General features: G+C 45.2%; 1 protein-coding gene across 1 annotated transcript in view; it reads left to right on the forward strand.

Annotated features, from left to right (window-relative positions):
* Positions 1 to 9,504, forward strand: part of LOC109900022 (glucose-induced degradation protein 4 homolog) — a 10,100-nt gene extending 596 nt beyond the window's left edge. The window contains exons 2-6 of the mRNA XM_020495741.2: positions 2,437 to 2,496; positions 6,836 to 6,943; positions 7,405 to 7,506; positions 7,643 to 7,773; positions 8,111 to 9,504. Coding sequence (XP_020351330.1) covers positions 2,437 to 2,496; positions 6,836 to 6,943; positions 7,405 to 7,506; positions 7,643 to 7,773; positions 8,111 to 8,174 — 465 coding nt within the window. The 3' untranslated portion in view covers positions 8,175 to 9,504. The remainder of the gene's footprint in view (positions 1 to 2,436; positions 2,497 to 6,835; positions 6,944 to 7,404; positions 7,507 to 7,642; positions 7,774 to 8,110) is intronic.
* Positions 9,505 to 16,046: the final 6,542 nt, after the last annotated feature.

Below are 16,046 nucleotides of genomic sequence, written 5' to 3' on the forward strand. Positions count from 1 at the left end.
AGTTTTGATGACTGGTCGCGGGATTTACTAGCATCAGCATTGAGACGCCATCCATCCATTATTGTAAAAATTTTAATTCTGAAAACGCTTACCTGTACTTATGTTTGTCATGTGTTCCAGTAGTAAGCTATACCACTTTAGGGCAAAAATGTAAATTAACTACTGAAAACACTACACATATTTGAATTTAGTTACACTACCACCAAGTTAATGCAAAATGTAGTTAAATTAACGTTACTAGTTTAACTACATGTCGTTCACTAACGTTACTCCCCAACCAACACTGGTTATGCTCGGCGGTTACTTATTTTACTATATGCCGGTATTGATGCACGGACCGTTTTGGGTTTTTACTTGTATAACGAGGTTTGTTTTGTTAAATGTGATGTCTTGTAACGTCCATTTTATATATATATATATATATTTTTTTGTTTGTTTACTCCGCTACTTGAGTCATCTCTGCTCTCTCTCTGCTTCTTTCCACACAGACCTAGTCCCGCCCCCTGTCATTCAAGCATTTGTTGCTTGACCACGAGACTTGTTTGGTCTGCATGGTCAATGCAACAATGTTGTTGACAACGATGTCACTTTCCTTCGTGCGTGCTATAATTACACTATTCGTTTGTATTTTCTTAGCAAGTTTCAGCTAAATCGTGTTAGCAGCTAATCGCTAAATAGTATCTGCAAAACACCAGTCTAACGTTAACAATGAAGAGGAGACTAAGGGATGCTGGCCATCTAGGCAGAGTTGCAAAGAAAAAGCCGTATCTCAGACTGGCCAACAAAAAGAAAGGATTAAGATGGGCAAAAGAACACAGACACTGGACAGAGGAACTCTGCCTAGAAGGCCAGCATCCTGGAGTCCTCTCTTCATTGTTGACGTTGAGACTGGTGTTTTGCGGGTATTTGAGGCTTCTGTTTCTCAAACTAGACACTCTAATGTACTTGTCCTCATGCTCAGTTGTGCACTGGGGCCTCCCACTCTTTCTATTCTGGTTAGATACAGTTTAAGCTGTTCTGTGAAGGGAGTAGTACACAGCGTTGTACGAGATCTTCAGTTTCTTGGCAATTTCTCGCATGGAATAGCCATCATTTCTCAGAACAAGAATAGACTGACGAGTTTCAGAAGAAAGTGTTTAGTTTCTGGACATTTTGAGCTGGTAATCAAACCCACAATGCTGATGCCCCAGATACTCAACTAGTCTAAAGAAGGCCAGTTTTATTGCTTCTTTAATCAGAACAACAGTTTTCAGCTGTGCTAGCATAATTGCAAAAGGGTTTTCTAATGATCAATTCGCCTTTTAAAATGTTTAACTTGGATTAGCTAACACAATGTGCCATTGGAACACAGGAGTGATGGTTGCTGATAATGGGCCTCTGTACGCCTATGTAGATATTCCATTAAAAGATCATCCGTTTCCAGCTACAATTGTCATTTACAACATTAACAATGTCTAAACTGTATTTCTGATCAATTTGATGTTATTTTAATGTGCAAAAAAATTGCTTTTCTTTCATAAACAAGGACATGTCTAAGTGACCCCAAACTTTTGAACAGTAGTGTAATTATAATTCTATTTCTATTTCCATTATTCCAACAGTTCACCCAAGTGTTTTGATCTAAGTCGGCAGTCAAATCGCAATTGCAACATTTGGGTAAAAAAGAGGCCTAGTTTCTTTTGCCCATATCATGCAGCCCTATGTGACAGTGTGGAAATTGTCTCAAATGAGTGCATGGAATGCAGCAATTGCGGGAAATTATTTTTGGTTGAATTGAACAGTATAAAACAATCAGAATGAAGAAAGACCCATTGAATGTGTTGCCACCGTAGCGTCACGCACAACTCAAAGTAAAACTTTTTTTCAAAAACATTAAATACCTTCATACCATCAAATTTGGAAAATACTTTGATATGACATTTTGGCCATATTGCCCAGCCCTACTGCCAGTGTCATCTTACATTTAGTCAGGGATGCTCTAACAGCCATTATAAACTTTGTGGTTCAAGCCCTAAAAGCTGATTGGCTGACAGCTTTTGTATATCAGACCATATACCACAAAAATGTATATTATTACTGTTCTAATTCCATTGGTAACCAGTTTATAATAGCAATAAGGCGGCTAAGGGCTGTTTGTAATATGGCTAATATACCATGGCCAAGGGCTGTGTCCAGGCACGCCGCATAGTTGTGCTTAAGAACAACCCTTAGCTGTGGCATGTTGGCCATATACCACAACCCCTCAGGCCTTAATGCTTAATTAAACCTAGCTTTAGGATGACCCTATCATTAATTGAAGTGACATGTGATAGGGTTAACATTTTCATTACCAGCTCTCCTATCAGTCCTGAGACTCCAGCAGAAATCAGCTTTTCATTGATCTTACTTTCTGTATGTCCAGCCTTTATATTCACAATGAAGTGTTGTTTCTTTCAGCATGTGACCATGGAAGCCTCATACTTGTGTGGGTACTTGAAGATCAAAGGGTTGACAGAGGTGAGAATGAGTTACGTGATACTGAAAAGAGGTTAAATAGAGGTTGAATCTCATGCTTTTATTTTCATGTTTCTGATTGCTGTTCATTGACTACAGCTCAGCATTCAACACCGTAGTGCCCACAAAGCTCATCACTAAGCTAAGGACCCTGGGACTAAACACCTCCCTCTGCAACTAGATCCTGGACTTCCTGATGGGCCACCCCCAGGTGGTAAGCATAGGCAACAACACATCTGCCATGCTGATCCTCAACACTGGGGTCCCTCAGGGATGCATGCTCAGTCCCCTCCTGTACTCCCGACTCAAACACTATTAAGTTTGCTGACGACACAACAATAGTAGGCCTGATCAACGACAATGATGAGACAGCCTATAGGGAGGGGGTCAGAGACCTGGCAGTGGGGTGCCAGGACAACAACCTCTCCCTCAATGTGAGCAAGACAAAGGAGCTGATCATGGACTACAGGAAAAGGAGGGCTGAACATGCCCCCTTTCACTTCGAGTTTCAAGTTCCTTGGTGTCCACATCACCTACAAACTATCATGGTCCAAACACACCAAGACAGTCATGAAAAGGACATGACAAAACCTATTCCCCCTCAGGAGATTGAAAAGATTTGGCATGGGTCCCCAGATCCTCAAAGTTCAACAGCTGCACCATCGAGAGCATCCTGAACAGTTGCATCACCGCCTGGTATGGCAACTGCTCGGCATCCGACCTTAAGGCGCTGCAGAGGGTAGTGCGTACGGCCCAGTACATCGCTGGGGCCAAGCTTCCTGGCATCCAGGACCTATATACTTGGCGGTGTCAGAGGAAGGCCCAAAAAATTGTCAGACTCCAGTCACCCAAGTCCTAGACTGTTCTCTCTTTGTTTTTACACTGCTGCTACTTGCTGTTTATTATCTATGCATAGTCACTACCCCTACCTACAGTTGAAGTCAGAAGTTTAGATACACTTAGGTTGGAGTCATTAACATTTGTTTTTCAACCACTCCACACATTTCTTGTTAACATAATATATCTTTGGCAAGTTGGTTAGGACATCTACTTTGTGCAAGACAAGTCATTTTTCCAACAATTGTTTACAGACCGATTATTTCACTTATAATTCACTGTATCAAAATTCCAGTGGGTCAGAAGTTTACATACACTAAGTTGACTGTGCCTTTAAACAGCTTGGAAAATTCCAGAAAATGATTTCATGGCTTTAGAGGCTTCTGATAGGCTAATTGACATCATTTGAGTCAATTGGAGGAGTACCTGTGGATGTACACTGCTCAAAAAAATTAAGGGAACACTTAAACAACACAATGTAACTCCAAGTCAATCACACTTCTGGGAAATCAAACTGTCCACTTAGGAAGCAACGCTGATTGACAAATGTCACTAGCTGTTATGCAAATTGAATAGACAACAGGTGGAAATTATAGGCAATTTGCAAGACACTCCCAATAAAGGAGTGGTTCAGCAGGTGGTGACCACAGACCACTTCTCAGTTCCTATGCTTCCTGGCTGATGTTTTGGTCACTTTTGAATGCTGGTGGTGCTTTCACTCTAGTGGTAGCATGAGACGTAGTCTACAACCCACACAAGTGGCTCAGGTAGTGCAGCTCATCCAGGATGGCACATCAATGCGAGCAGTGGCAAGAAGATTTGCTGTGTCTGTCAGCGTAGTGTCCAAAGCATGGAGGCGCTACCAGGAGACAGGCCAGTACGTCAGGAGACGTGGAGGAGGCCGTAGGAGGGCAACAACCCAGCAGCAGGACCGCTACCTCTGCCTTTGTGCAAGGAGGAGCACTGCCAGAGCCCTGCAAAATTACCTCCAGCAGGCCACAAATGTGCATGTGTCTGCTCAAACGGTCAGAAACAGACTCCATGAGCGTGGTATGAGGGCCCGACGTCCACAGGTGGGGGTTGTGCTTACAGCCCAACACCGTGCAGGACGTTTGGCATTTGCCAGAGAACACAGAGAGTGGCTAATTCGCCACTGGCGCCCTGTGCTCTTCACAGATGAAAGGTTCACACGGAGCACATGTGACAGAGTCTGGAGACGCCGTGGAGAACGTTCTGCTGCCTGCAACATCCTCCAGCATGACCATTTTGGAGGTGGGTCAGTCATGGTGTGGGGTGGCATTTCTTTGGGGGCCCGCACAGCCCTCCATGTGCTCGCCAGAGGTAGCCTGACTGCCATTAGGTACCGAGATGAGATCCTCAGACCCCTTGTGAGACCATATGCTGGTGCGGTTGGCCCTGGGTTCCTCCTAATGCAAGACAATGCTAGACCTCGTGGCTGGAGTGTGTCAGCAGTTCCTGCAAGAGGAAGGCATTGATGCTATGGACTGGCCCGCCCGTTCCCCAGACCTGAATCCAATTGAGCACATCTGGGACATCATGTCTCACTCCATCCACCAACGCCACGTTGCACCACAGACTGTCCAGGAGGTGGCGGATGCTTTTGTCCAGGTCTGGGAGGAGATCCCTCAGGAGACCATCCGCCACCTCATCAGGAGCATGCCCAGGCGTTGTAGGGAGGTCATACAGGCACGTGGAGGCCACACACACTACTGAGCCTCATTTAGACTTTTAAGGACATTACATCAAAGTTGGATCAGCCTGTAGTGTGGTTTTCCACTTTAATTTTGAGTGTGACTCCAAATCCAAATCCAGACCTCCCAGACATAATTTTTGTGTGATTTTGTTGTCAGCACATTCAACTATGTAAAGAAGTATTTAATAAGAATATTTAATTCATTCAGATCGAGGACATGTTATTTTAGTGTTCCCTTTATTTTTTTGAGCAGTGTATTTCAAGGCCTACCTTCAAACTCAGTGCCTCTTTGCTTGACATCATGGGAAAATCAAAATAAATCAGCCAAAACCTCAGAAAACAAATTGTAGCCCTCCACAAGTCTGGTTCATCTTTGGGAGAAATGTCCAAATGCTTGAAGGTGCCATGTTCATCTGTACAAACAATAGTACGCAAGTATAAACACCATGGGACCACGTAGCCGTCATACCACTCAGGAAGGAGACTCGTTCTGTCTCCTAGAGATGAACGTACTTTGGTGCAAAAAGTGCAAATCAATCCCAGAACAACAGCAAAGGACCTTGTGAAGATCCTGGAGGAAACGGGTACAAAAGTATCTATTTCCATAGTAAAACGAGTCCTATATTGACATAACCTGAAAGGCTGCTCCACAAGGAAGAAGCCACTGCTCAAAAACCGCCATTAAAAAAAAGACTATGGTTTGCAACTGCACATGGGGACAAAGATTGTACTTTTTGGAGAAATGTCCTCTGGTATGATGAAACAGAAATACAACTGTTTGGCCATAATGACCATCGTTATGTTTGGAGGAAAAAGGCGGAGGCTTGCAAGCTGAAGAACACACTCCCAAACGTGAAGCATGTGGGTGGCAGCATCATGTTGTGGGGGTGCTTTGCTGCAGGAGGGACTGGTGCACTTCAAAATAGATGGCATCATGAGACAGGAACATGATGTGGATATATTGAAGCAACTTCTCAAGACATCAGTCAGGAAGTTAAAGCTTGGTCGCAAGTGGGTCTTCCAAATAGACAATGAGCATGCTTCCTAAGTTGTGGCAAAAAGGACAACAAAGTAAAGGTATTGGAGTGGCCATCACAAAGCCCTGACCTCAATACTATGGAAAATTTGTGGGCAGAACTGAAAACGGGTGTGCGAGCAAGGAGGCCTACAAACCTGACTCGGTTACACCAGCTCTGCCAGGACGAATGGGCCAAAATTCACCCAACTTATTGTGGGAAGCTTGTGGAAGGCTACCTGACACGTTTGACCCAAGTTAAACTATTTAAATGCAATGCTACCAAATACAAATTGAGTGTATGTAAACTTCTGATCCACTGGGAATGTGATGAAAGAAATAAAAGCTTAAATAAATCACTCTACTATTATTCTGACATTTCACATTATTAAAATAAAGTGGTGAACCTAACTGATGTAGGACAGGGAATTTTTACTAGGATTAAATGTCAGGAATTGTGAAAAAACTGAGTTTAAATGTATTTGGCTAAGGTGTATGTAAACTTCCGACTTCAACTGTACATGTAAAAAATTACCTCAACCTGTACCTCCGCACATTGACTCGGTACCGGTACCCCCTGTTTAAAGCCTCGTTATTGTTTATTGTAATATTTTACTGTAGTTTATTTAGTTAATATTTTCTCTACTCTATTTCTTGAACTGCATTATTGGTTAATGGCTTGTATAAGTAAGCTTTTCACTTATGACAAATTAAAATGTGGGTTGATTTGATTCCCAGCCTATAACTTGTTTCTCTGTTGTGATTTTCTTCCGTAGGAGTACCCCACTCTGACTACGTTCTTTGCTGGGGAGATCATCAGCAGGAAGCGTCCATTTCTTACCAGGAAGTGGGATGCAGATGAGGATGTGGATCGCAAACACTGGGTAAATCGAAGATGTGATCTTTAATTTTAAAAAGAAAAACGTGATTCCACCAACATTGCTCTGCTTTAGACCTCCGATCCAAATAAAGTAGGCTAATGTTGTCTGGTGAAAATGCGGGGGCATAACCCCCCCCCACCCCCCATGAATGATGTTGGTTTGCAGTCACTGCTTATTTGGTCATATCAGGATTGAGTGAAGGTTGTGCTGAAAGTGGGGGCACTTCACTAAGATGGTTAATATCTTCTCTCATGCATCTCCCCTTAACCAGCATCTGATGCAATTACACACAATTCTAGTTCTGTGTTTCTGAGATCAGGTTGCTACAGAACAGTGGTTTGGCTTTTACTGTCTGATATCAGTAGAATTGTCGTCAACAATAGTTCTGATTGTTAACAGATTGTACTGTTCCAGCAAAAGGACCCCTTGTGGTGTGTTTTAACCATTTTCTATTTGGGCTCCAGGGCAAATTCCAAGCCTTCTACCAGTATGCAAAAACGTTCAACTCGGATGAGTTTGACTATGATGAGCTGAAGAACTCTGACTACATTTTCATGAGGTGGAAGGTAAGCTTAAACCTGACCGCATATCACCTTTTCTTCCCCGACCAAGGAAAACCTGAAACATGCATATGAAGTTTGGAAACATTTCCCCTGTATAATGTTGTTATAAGGATGTACTAACTGTTGTTTTCCTCTATAGGAGCAGTTCCTGGTCCCTGATCACACCATTAAAGACATCAGCGGTGCTTCCTTTGCTGGTTTCTACTATATCTGCTTCCAGAAGTCCACAGCCACCATTGAGGGGTACTACTACCACAGGAGCTCAGAATGGTAACGGGACATTAAATACCAACGGGTCAATTCATGAACATTTTATGACTGTTAACTTAGAACATATTCCTGTGCATCATTTATTTTCTCTAAATTAATCTTTTTTTATTTAGAATGGTTTTGCAAATATTTGATGTTATCAAGGTCAGAATGGTGTTCATGCCCCACAGAAACAGGGCATGAAGTTATGTGATTTTTATTTGTCACGGTAAACAATGCACTGTTTCCTGTTAGATATGAGTCAAGGACTAGAGGTTGATTTGGGAAAGGCCAATGCATCTCTCCTCTCTTGACTTTCCACAGTAACTAGCACTGTCTGACTCTGTCTCCTTCACAGGTACCAGTCTCTGAACCTCACCCATGTTCCAGAACACAGTGCAGCCATCTATGAGTTTCGGTGACCCAGGAATTGTGGCTCTGTTGGCTCAGAAGGACTGTAAAGGCCTGCAGAAGCTACTGAGGCTGGGGAAGGACTGGGGAGAAGGGAACATGGAAACTGTTGTTACGATTACCAAGAGTACATCTGAGGATGAAGTAAAGGAAATTATGGATTTATTGATGGACAGATGGAAGGAGGTATTTTAGGCTGGAGCCTTCACAGATTAAGGGATGGAAAGATGGATGCAAAAGACTGAGGGAAAGGACTGCTCTGCCCCAGGGCAGGCAGGAACTTCAGTCGTAAGATTGGGGCAGACAGTTGCAGCAGTGTGATGCTTTATAATTTCTTAATTTGTTTTAATGTCTGGTTTAAAATATATTGTTTTCTTTCACTCTGCTGCTTTGAGGTCGAGTCCTGGACTCCATTACTACAGCACTTATCTTTGGACACTATAAATACAGCTGAAGATTCCCTCTTGGGGACTTGTCTGCTGTTATCCAATCACAGCTGAACAGATCTTGGACAAGGATTCTTCTAGAATTTTACTCTATCAAATGCTGGGTCAATTTTGAAGCTGAATGAATGTCAGCGTTTGGAATAAAGTTTACTGATCTTTGAACTACAGGTCAGGCATCTTTTGGATTGGAGCTTTAAAGACTTTATAGCTCATTGAATGACAGTGTTATTGTTTTATTGGACATCTCAGCTAACTTCTCTGATTGCCTGTGAAGAGATTTTGCAAGTTCTATCTTCAGCTACCCATTGTAAAGCTTCAGAAGACAGAGTAATGAGTGTCTGGAGGTCTCTGACTAATGAGGTAACATTCATGATTGCTTCTGTTACTGGATTTATTTGCCACCATTGTTGTTTAACTCCAGTGCAACACTGCTAACTCAGTGTACATACATAACGCCACACGTAGATCCTGGTTGGATTTGACATGGAATCATGTTATTAGCCCCATGCAGTCGGAAGCATTTTACTTTTCACTGACAAAAAATCCATGCCCCCTCATCGTTAACTATGCAACATTATTTAACAGTACAACTCTGACTTCAACCATACAACTTGTTTTCAGAAAACAGATTTATTCTATCATGATAGTATTAAATGTGTCTCTTTCTCATTAAAGGAAATATTGTGTCTAATTGCCTTTTTAAAGCAGTCCCTTGCCATGGAATGGTGCCAACTTTTTAAAGCTTATCAAAATGTGTGTGTGTGTTTGTGTGTGTGTGTGGACTGAAAGTAGATTGGTGTGACTATGAGGAATGGAGTAAATCATATCAAAACGCCTTGTCTTTTTCTTGAAAAATAAATGACTGTTGTATTAACTGTACTGCAATGACATACTAGCAATGAGTCCTGCTCTTTATATTTCTTCATACAAACACCTACAAGGAACTAAATAAATATTATATCTGGTTGTATATTCTGAACCACATCAAGGTCAAGAATGCACAGCGGGAAAATGTGTGCAGTGTTTGGTTCCCTGTTCCTACCTACGAACCACTGCCCTCTAGTGGTCGTAACTATCTGATACACAATGTTGTGTCAATAGTTTACAAAGTAATCTGGGTCATAACGAAAAAAAGGATTCCTTACCCAAGGACGCTTCGACCGGTAACACCTGGAAAGTAACAAGTAACCAATTACTTTGTTTATGTTCTCATAAACAACACAAAAACAAAACGCCCACTATACAAATCATTCCCTAAAACAGTCAACATACGATTTCCAAATTCTGTCAAATGTGTCTGGTTTATGTTCGATGTTATATTATATAGAATCTAATGGGGTGTAGCTTGGTAGTTAAGGGTGAATATGAGGTGTACCAATCATTTTTCCGTAGCAATTAGACCTGGATTACAAAACTTTCTCTGATATTGATCAATATTTACATTTCCCAACAGACAATCTTGGAGATGGGTGGATATCAATTCCTAGGCACAATAAAATGATAGCACATACATTATCCCAAAATAGTGTTCAGAGGAGGCTGGTGGGAGAAGCTATAGGAGGACAAGCTCATTGTAATGGCTGGAATTAATACATGGAAAGGTATTGAACACAGAAAACACATGGAAACTTTTTGCATCTCCAACAGCGATGTGACATTTCTGTGTGCATTACATTCATTCTGGCAGGAATGTGGTAAATCCTATGATTGATCTTAAATTGCTGTCGTTTCTGTCCCATGTTGTAGGAGAAGGTATGAACATTTTCAAATATCTGTGACCAATAGTTCTCCATTTCTTCCTTTAGATCAGGTAGTTTCAATCAACCCTTGATATAACTTGACGATCAACGTCTTTGGCGTAGAAGCTTCTTTGGTTATGTCTTCTATTCTAGATGCCATTAGGTTCATCCAGATTTGTTTTTTATTTTTATTTTACCTTTATTTAACCAGGTAGGCAAGTTGAGAACAAGTTCTCATTTACAATTGCGACCTGGCCAAGATAAAGCAAAGCAGTTCGACAGATAAAACGACACAGAGTTACACATGGAGTAAAAACAAACATACAGTCAATAATGCAGTATAAACAAGTCTATATACAATGTGAGCAAATGAGGTGAGAAGGGAGGTAAAGGCAAAAAAAGGCCATGATGGCAAAGTAAATACAATATAGCAAGTAAAATACTGGAATGGTAGTTTTGCAATGGAAGAATGTGCAAAGTAGAAATAAAAAAATAATGGGGTGCAAAGGAGCAAAATAAATAAATAAATAAAAATTAAATACAGTTGGGAAAGAGGTAGTTGTTTGGGCTAAATTTTAGGTGGGCTATGTACAGGTGCAGTAATCTGTGAGCTGCTCTGACAGTTGGTGCTTAAAGCTAGTGAGGGAGATAAGTGTTTCCAGTTTCAGAGATTTTTGTAGTTCGTTCCAGTCATTGGCAGCAGAGAACTGGAAGGAGAGGCGGCCAAAGAAAGAATTGGTCTTGGGGGTGACTAGAGAGATATACCTGCTGGAGCGTGTGCTACAGGTGGGAGATGCTATGGTGACCAGCGAGCTGAGATAAGGGGGGACTTTACCTAGCAGGGTCTTGTAGATGACATGGAGCCAGTGGGTTTGGCGACGAGTATGAAGCGAGGGCCAGCCAACGAGAGCGTACAGGTCGCAATGGTGGGTAGTATATGGGGCTTTGGTGATAAAACGGATTGCACTGTGATAGACTGCATCCAATTTGTTGAGTAGGGTATTGGAGGCTATTTTGTAAATGACATCGCCAAAGTCGAGGATTGAAGCGAATTGAATAATATTTCTGAGTTGTAAGAACATAAAGAACTCGGCTTTGGATAATCCAAATCTTTCTTGTAATTGATTGAATGACAGCAGAGATCCATCCTAGTACACATGCTCAAAATGTACGATGCTGCTTTGGAAGCAGAGTTTAAAGGTGGTATCATTCAGCGCTGGAGGTACAGTGGGGTTATTCCAAATAGGGGTGCCTGGCGATATTGGTTCTTTCCACCTGACTTTATGTTCATTTTCCCAAATACAAATGGAATGGAGAATCATTAGATGCTAAATTTTAACCGTGATGAGCTTCGAACTCACATATGCTAAACGTTTGCGTTAATCATGTTTGCCTCAAGTAACCATCTGTCCAACATATCATACTACACTGAACAAATATCTAAACGCAACATGTAAAGTGTAGGTCCCATGTTTCATGAGCTGAAATAAAAGATCCCAGAAATGTTCCATACACACAAAAAGTTGATTTCTAAAACAATGTGTGCACAAATTAATTTTCATCCCTGTTAATGAGCATTTCTCCTTTGACAACATAATCCGTCCACCTGACAGGTGTGGCATATCAAGAAGCTGATTAAACAGCATACTCATTACACAGGTGCACCTTGTGCTGGGGACAACAAAAGGCCACTCTAAAATGTGCAATTTAGTCACACAACACAATGCCACAGATGTCTCAAGTTTGGAGGGAGCATGCAATTGGCATGCTGACTGCAGGAATGTACACCAGAGCTGTTTATTTTTTAATTTCACCTTTATTTAACCAGGTAGGCCAGTTGAGAACAAGTTCTCATTTACAACTGTGACCTGGCCAAGATAAAGCAAAGCAGTGCGACAAAAACAACACAGAGTTACACATAAACGAACGTACAGTCAATAACACAATGTACAGTGCATGCAAATGTAGAAGATTAGGGAGGTAAGACAATAAATAGGCCATAGAGGCAAAGTAATTACAATTTAGCATTAACACTGGAGTGATAGATGTGCAGATGATGATGTGCAAGTAGATACTGGGGTGCAAAAGAGTAAAAAGATAAATAACAATATGGGGATGAGGTAGTTGGGTGTGCTATTTACAGATTGGCTGTATACAGGTACAGTGATCGATCGGTAAGCTGCTCTGACAGCTGATGCTTAAAGTTAGAGAGGGAGATATAAGACTCCAGCTTCAGTGATTCTTGCAAATTGTTCCAGTCATTGGCAGCAGAGAACTGGAAGGAAAGGAGGCCATCACCATCACTGATGTGCTAGTGATGGCTGTTTAGCAGTCTGATGTCCTTAAGATAGAGACTGAAAAACAGCTTCTCGGTCCCAGCTTTGGTGTACCTGTACTGACCTCGCCTTGTGGATGATAGTGGGTTGAACAGGCAGTGGCTCGGGTGGTTGATGTCCGTGATGATCTTTTTGGCTTTCCTATGGCATCAGGTGCTGTAGGTGTCCAGGAGGGCGGGAAGTTTTTCCCCATGCGTTGGGCAAACCAGTTGTGCAGTTGCCGTACCAGGCGGTTATGCACAATTTACCATTAATTTCAATAGGGCACAAAATAATCTGAAACACAACTAAAACAAATCGCAAATGCATCCAACAAGTTTGTAAAGTCACAAGCTTGATGTAGTCATTGTTAGGAATATGGGACCAAACACTAAACATTTTACTACTTTAGTACACATAAGTGAATTTGTCACAATACTTTTGGTCCCCTAAAATCGGGGGACTAGGTACAAAAAGTGCTGTAATTTCTAAACGGTTCAGCTGATATGGATGCAAATACCCTCAAATTAAATAGTAATTATATAATTTCACATTCCAAGTGATGGAGTACAGACACAAAATAACTAAATGTGTCACTGTCCCAATACTATTGGAGCTCACTGTATATACAGTACAGTGCACTCCACTGTATAAACCCCAGGTCACTGCATAAATCCCAGGTCACTGGATAAACCCCAGGTCACTGGATAAACCCCAGGTCACTGGATAAACACCAGGTCACTGTCACGAGGGACTGGGTGTGTGAGGTAAGAATCAGGCTCAGAGAGCAGAGAGTTGCAAAGGGAAAAGTGCACTTTAATCTGGCACCAAAATACAATGCCCAAAACACAGGGTACACGGTCCGGACTACTAACAAACCCAAGGACACAACACATTACACAAAATTAATCCCGCACAAAACAAAGGCGGGTTTACTAGGCTTAAATAAGGAAGCACATCAGGAAAACACAATTAGACACAGGTGCAACTAATAAGACAAAACAAACAGAAAAAGGAAAAGGGATCGGTGGCAGCTAGTAGACCGGTGACGACGACCGCCGAGCACCGTCCGAACAGGGAGAGGAGCCACCTTCAGTGGCAGCTAGTAGACCGGTGACGACGACCGCCGAGCACCGTCCGAACAGGGAGAGGAGCCACCTTCAGTGGCAGCTAGTAGACCGGTGACGACGACCGCCGAGCACCGTCCGAACAGGAAGAGGAGTCACCTTCAGTGGCAGCTAGTAGACCGGTGACGACGACCGCCGAGCACCGTCCGAACAGGGAGAGGAGCCACCTTCGGTGGCAGCTAGTAGACCGGTGACGACGACCGCCGAGCACCGTCCGAACAGGGAGAGGAGCCACCTTTGGTGGCAGCTAGTAGACCGGTGACGACGACCGCCGAGCACCGTCCGAACAGGGAGAGGAGCCACCTTCGGTGGCAGCTAGTAGACCGGTGACGACGACCGCGGAGCACCACCAGAACAGGGAGAGGAGACACCTTCAGTGGCAGTTAGTAGGCCGGTGACGACGACCGCCGAGCACCGTCCGAACAGGGAGAGGCGCCACCTTCAGTGGCAGCTAGTAGGCCGGTGACGACGACCGCCGAGCACCGTCCGAACAGGGAGAGGAGCCACCTTCAGTGGCAGCTAGTAGACCGGTGACGACGACCGCCGAGCACCATCCGAACAGGGAGAGGAGCCACCTTCAGTGGCAGCTAGTAGGCCGGTGACGACGACCGCCGAGCACCGTCCGAACAGGGAGAGGAGCCACCTTCAGTGGCAGCTAGTAGACCGGTGACGACGACCCCCGAGCACCGTCCGAACAGGGAGAGGAGCCACCTTCAGTGGCAGCTAGTAGGCCGGTGACGACGACCGCCGAGCACCGTCCGAACAGGGAGAGGAGCCACCTTCAGTGGCAGCTAGTAGACCGGTGACGACGACCGCCGAGCACCGTCCGAACAGGGAGAGGAGCCACCTTCGGTGGCAGCTAGTAGACCGGTGACGACGACCGCCGAGCACCGTCCGAACAGGGAGAGGAGCCACCTTCGGTGGCAGCTAGTAGACCGGTGACGACGACCGCCGAGCACCGTCCGAACAGGAAGAGGAGCCACCTTCGGTGGCAGCTAGTAGACCGGTGACGACGACCGCCGAGCACCGTCCGAACAGGGAGAGGAGCCACCTTCGGTGGCAGCTAGTAGACCGGTGACGACGACCGCCGAGCACCGTCCGAACAGGAAGAGGAGCCACCTTCGGTGGCAGCTAGTAGACCGGTGACGACGACCGCCGAGCACCGTCCGAACAGGAAGAGGAGTCACCTTCGGTGGCAGCTAGTAGACCGGTGACGACGACCGCCGAGCACCGTCCGAACAGGGAGAGGAGCCACCTTCGGTGGCAGCTAGTAGACCGGTGACGACGACCGCCGAGCACCGTCCGAACAGGAAGAGGAGTCACCTTCGGTGGCAGCTAGTAGACCGGTGACGACGACCGCCGAGCACCGTCCGAACAGGAAGAGGAGCCACCTTCGGTGGCAGCTAGTAGACCGGTGACGACGACCGCCGAGCACCGTCCGAACAGGAAGAGGAGCCACCTTCGGTGGCAGCTAGTAGACCGGTGACGACGACCGCCGAGCACCGTCCGAACAGGAAGAGGAGCCACCTTCGGTGGCAGCTAGTAGACCGGTGACGAAGACCGCCGAGCACCGTCCGAACAGGGAGAGGAGCCACCTTCGGTGGCAGCTAGTAGACCGGTGACGACGACCGCCGAGCACCGTCCGAACAGGGAGAGGAGCCACCTTCAGTGGCAGCTAGTAGACCGGTGACGACGACCGCCGAGCACCGTCCGAACAGGGAGAGGAGCCACCTTCAGTGGCAGCTAGTAGACCGGTGACGACGACCGCGGAGCACCTCCCGAACAGGGAGAGGAGACACCTTCAGTGGCAGCTAGTAGGCCGGTGATGACGACCGCCGAGCACCGTCCGAACAGGGAGAGGCGCCACCTTCAGTGGCAGCTAGTAGGCCGGTGACGACGACCGCCGAGCACCGTCCGAACAGGGAGAGGAGCCACCTTCAGTGGCAGCTAGTAGACCGGTGACGACGACCGCCGAGCACCGTCCGAACAGGGAGAGGAGCCACCTTCGGTGGCAGCTAGTAGACCGGTGACGACGACCGCCGAGCACCGTCCGAACAGGGAGAGGAGCCACCTTCGGTGGCAGCTAGTAGACCGGTGACGAAGACCGCCGAGCACCGTCCGAACAGGGAGAGGAGCCACCTTCGGTGGCAGCTAGTAGACCGGTGACGACGACCGCCGAGCACCGTCCGAACAGGGAGAGGAGCCACCTTCGGTGGCAGCTAGTAGACCGGTGACGACGACCGCCGAGCACCGTCC

The sequence above is a fragment of the Oncorhynchus kisutch genome, linkage group LG11 (genome assembly GCF_002021735.2).
Source record: "Oncorhynchus kisutch isolate 150728-3 linkage group LG11, Okis_V2, whole genome shotgun sequence".
Classification (NCBI taxonomy): domain Eukaryota; kingdom Metazoa; phylum Chordata; class Actinopteri; order Salmoniformes; family Salmonidae; genus Oncorhynchus; species Oncorhynchus kisutch.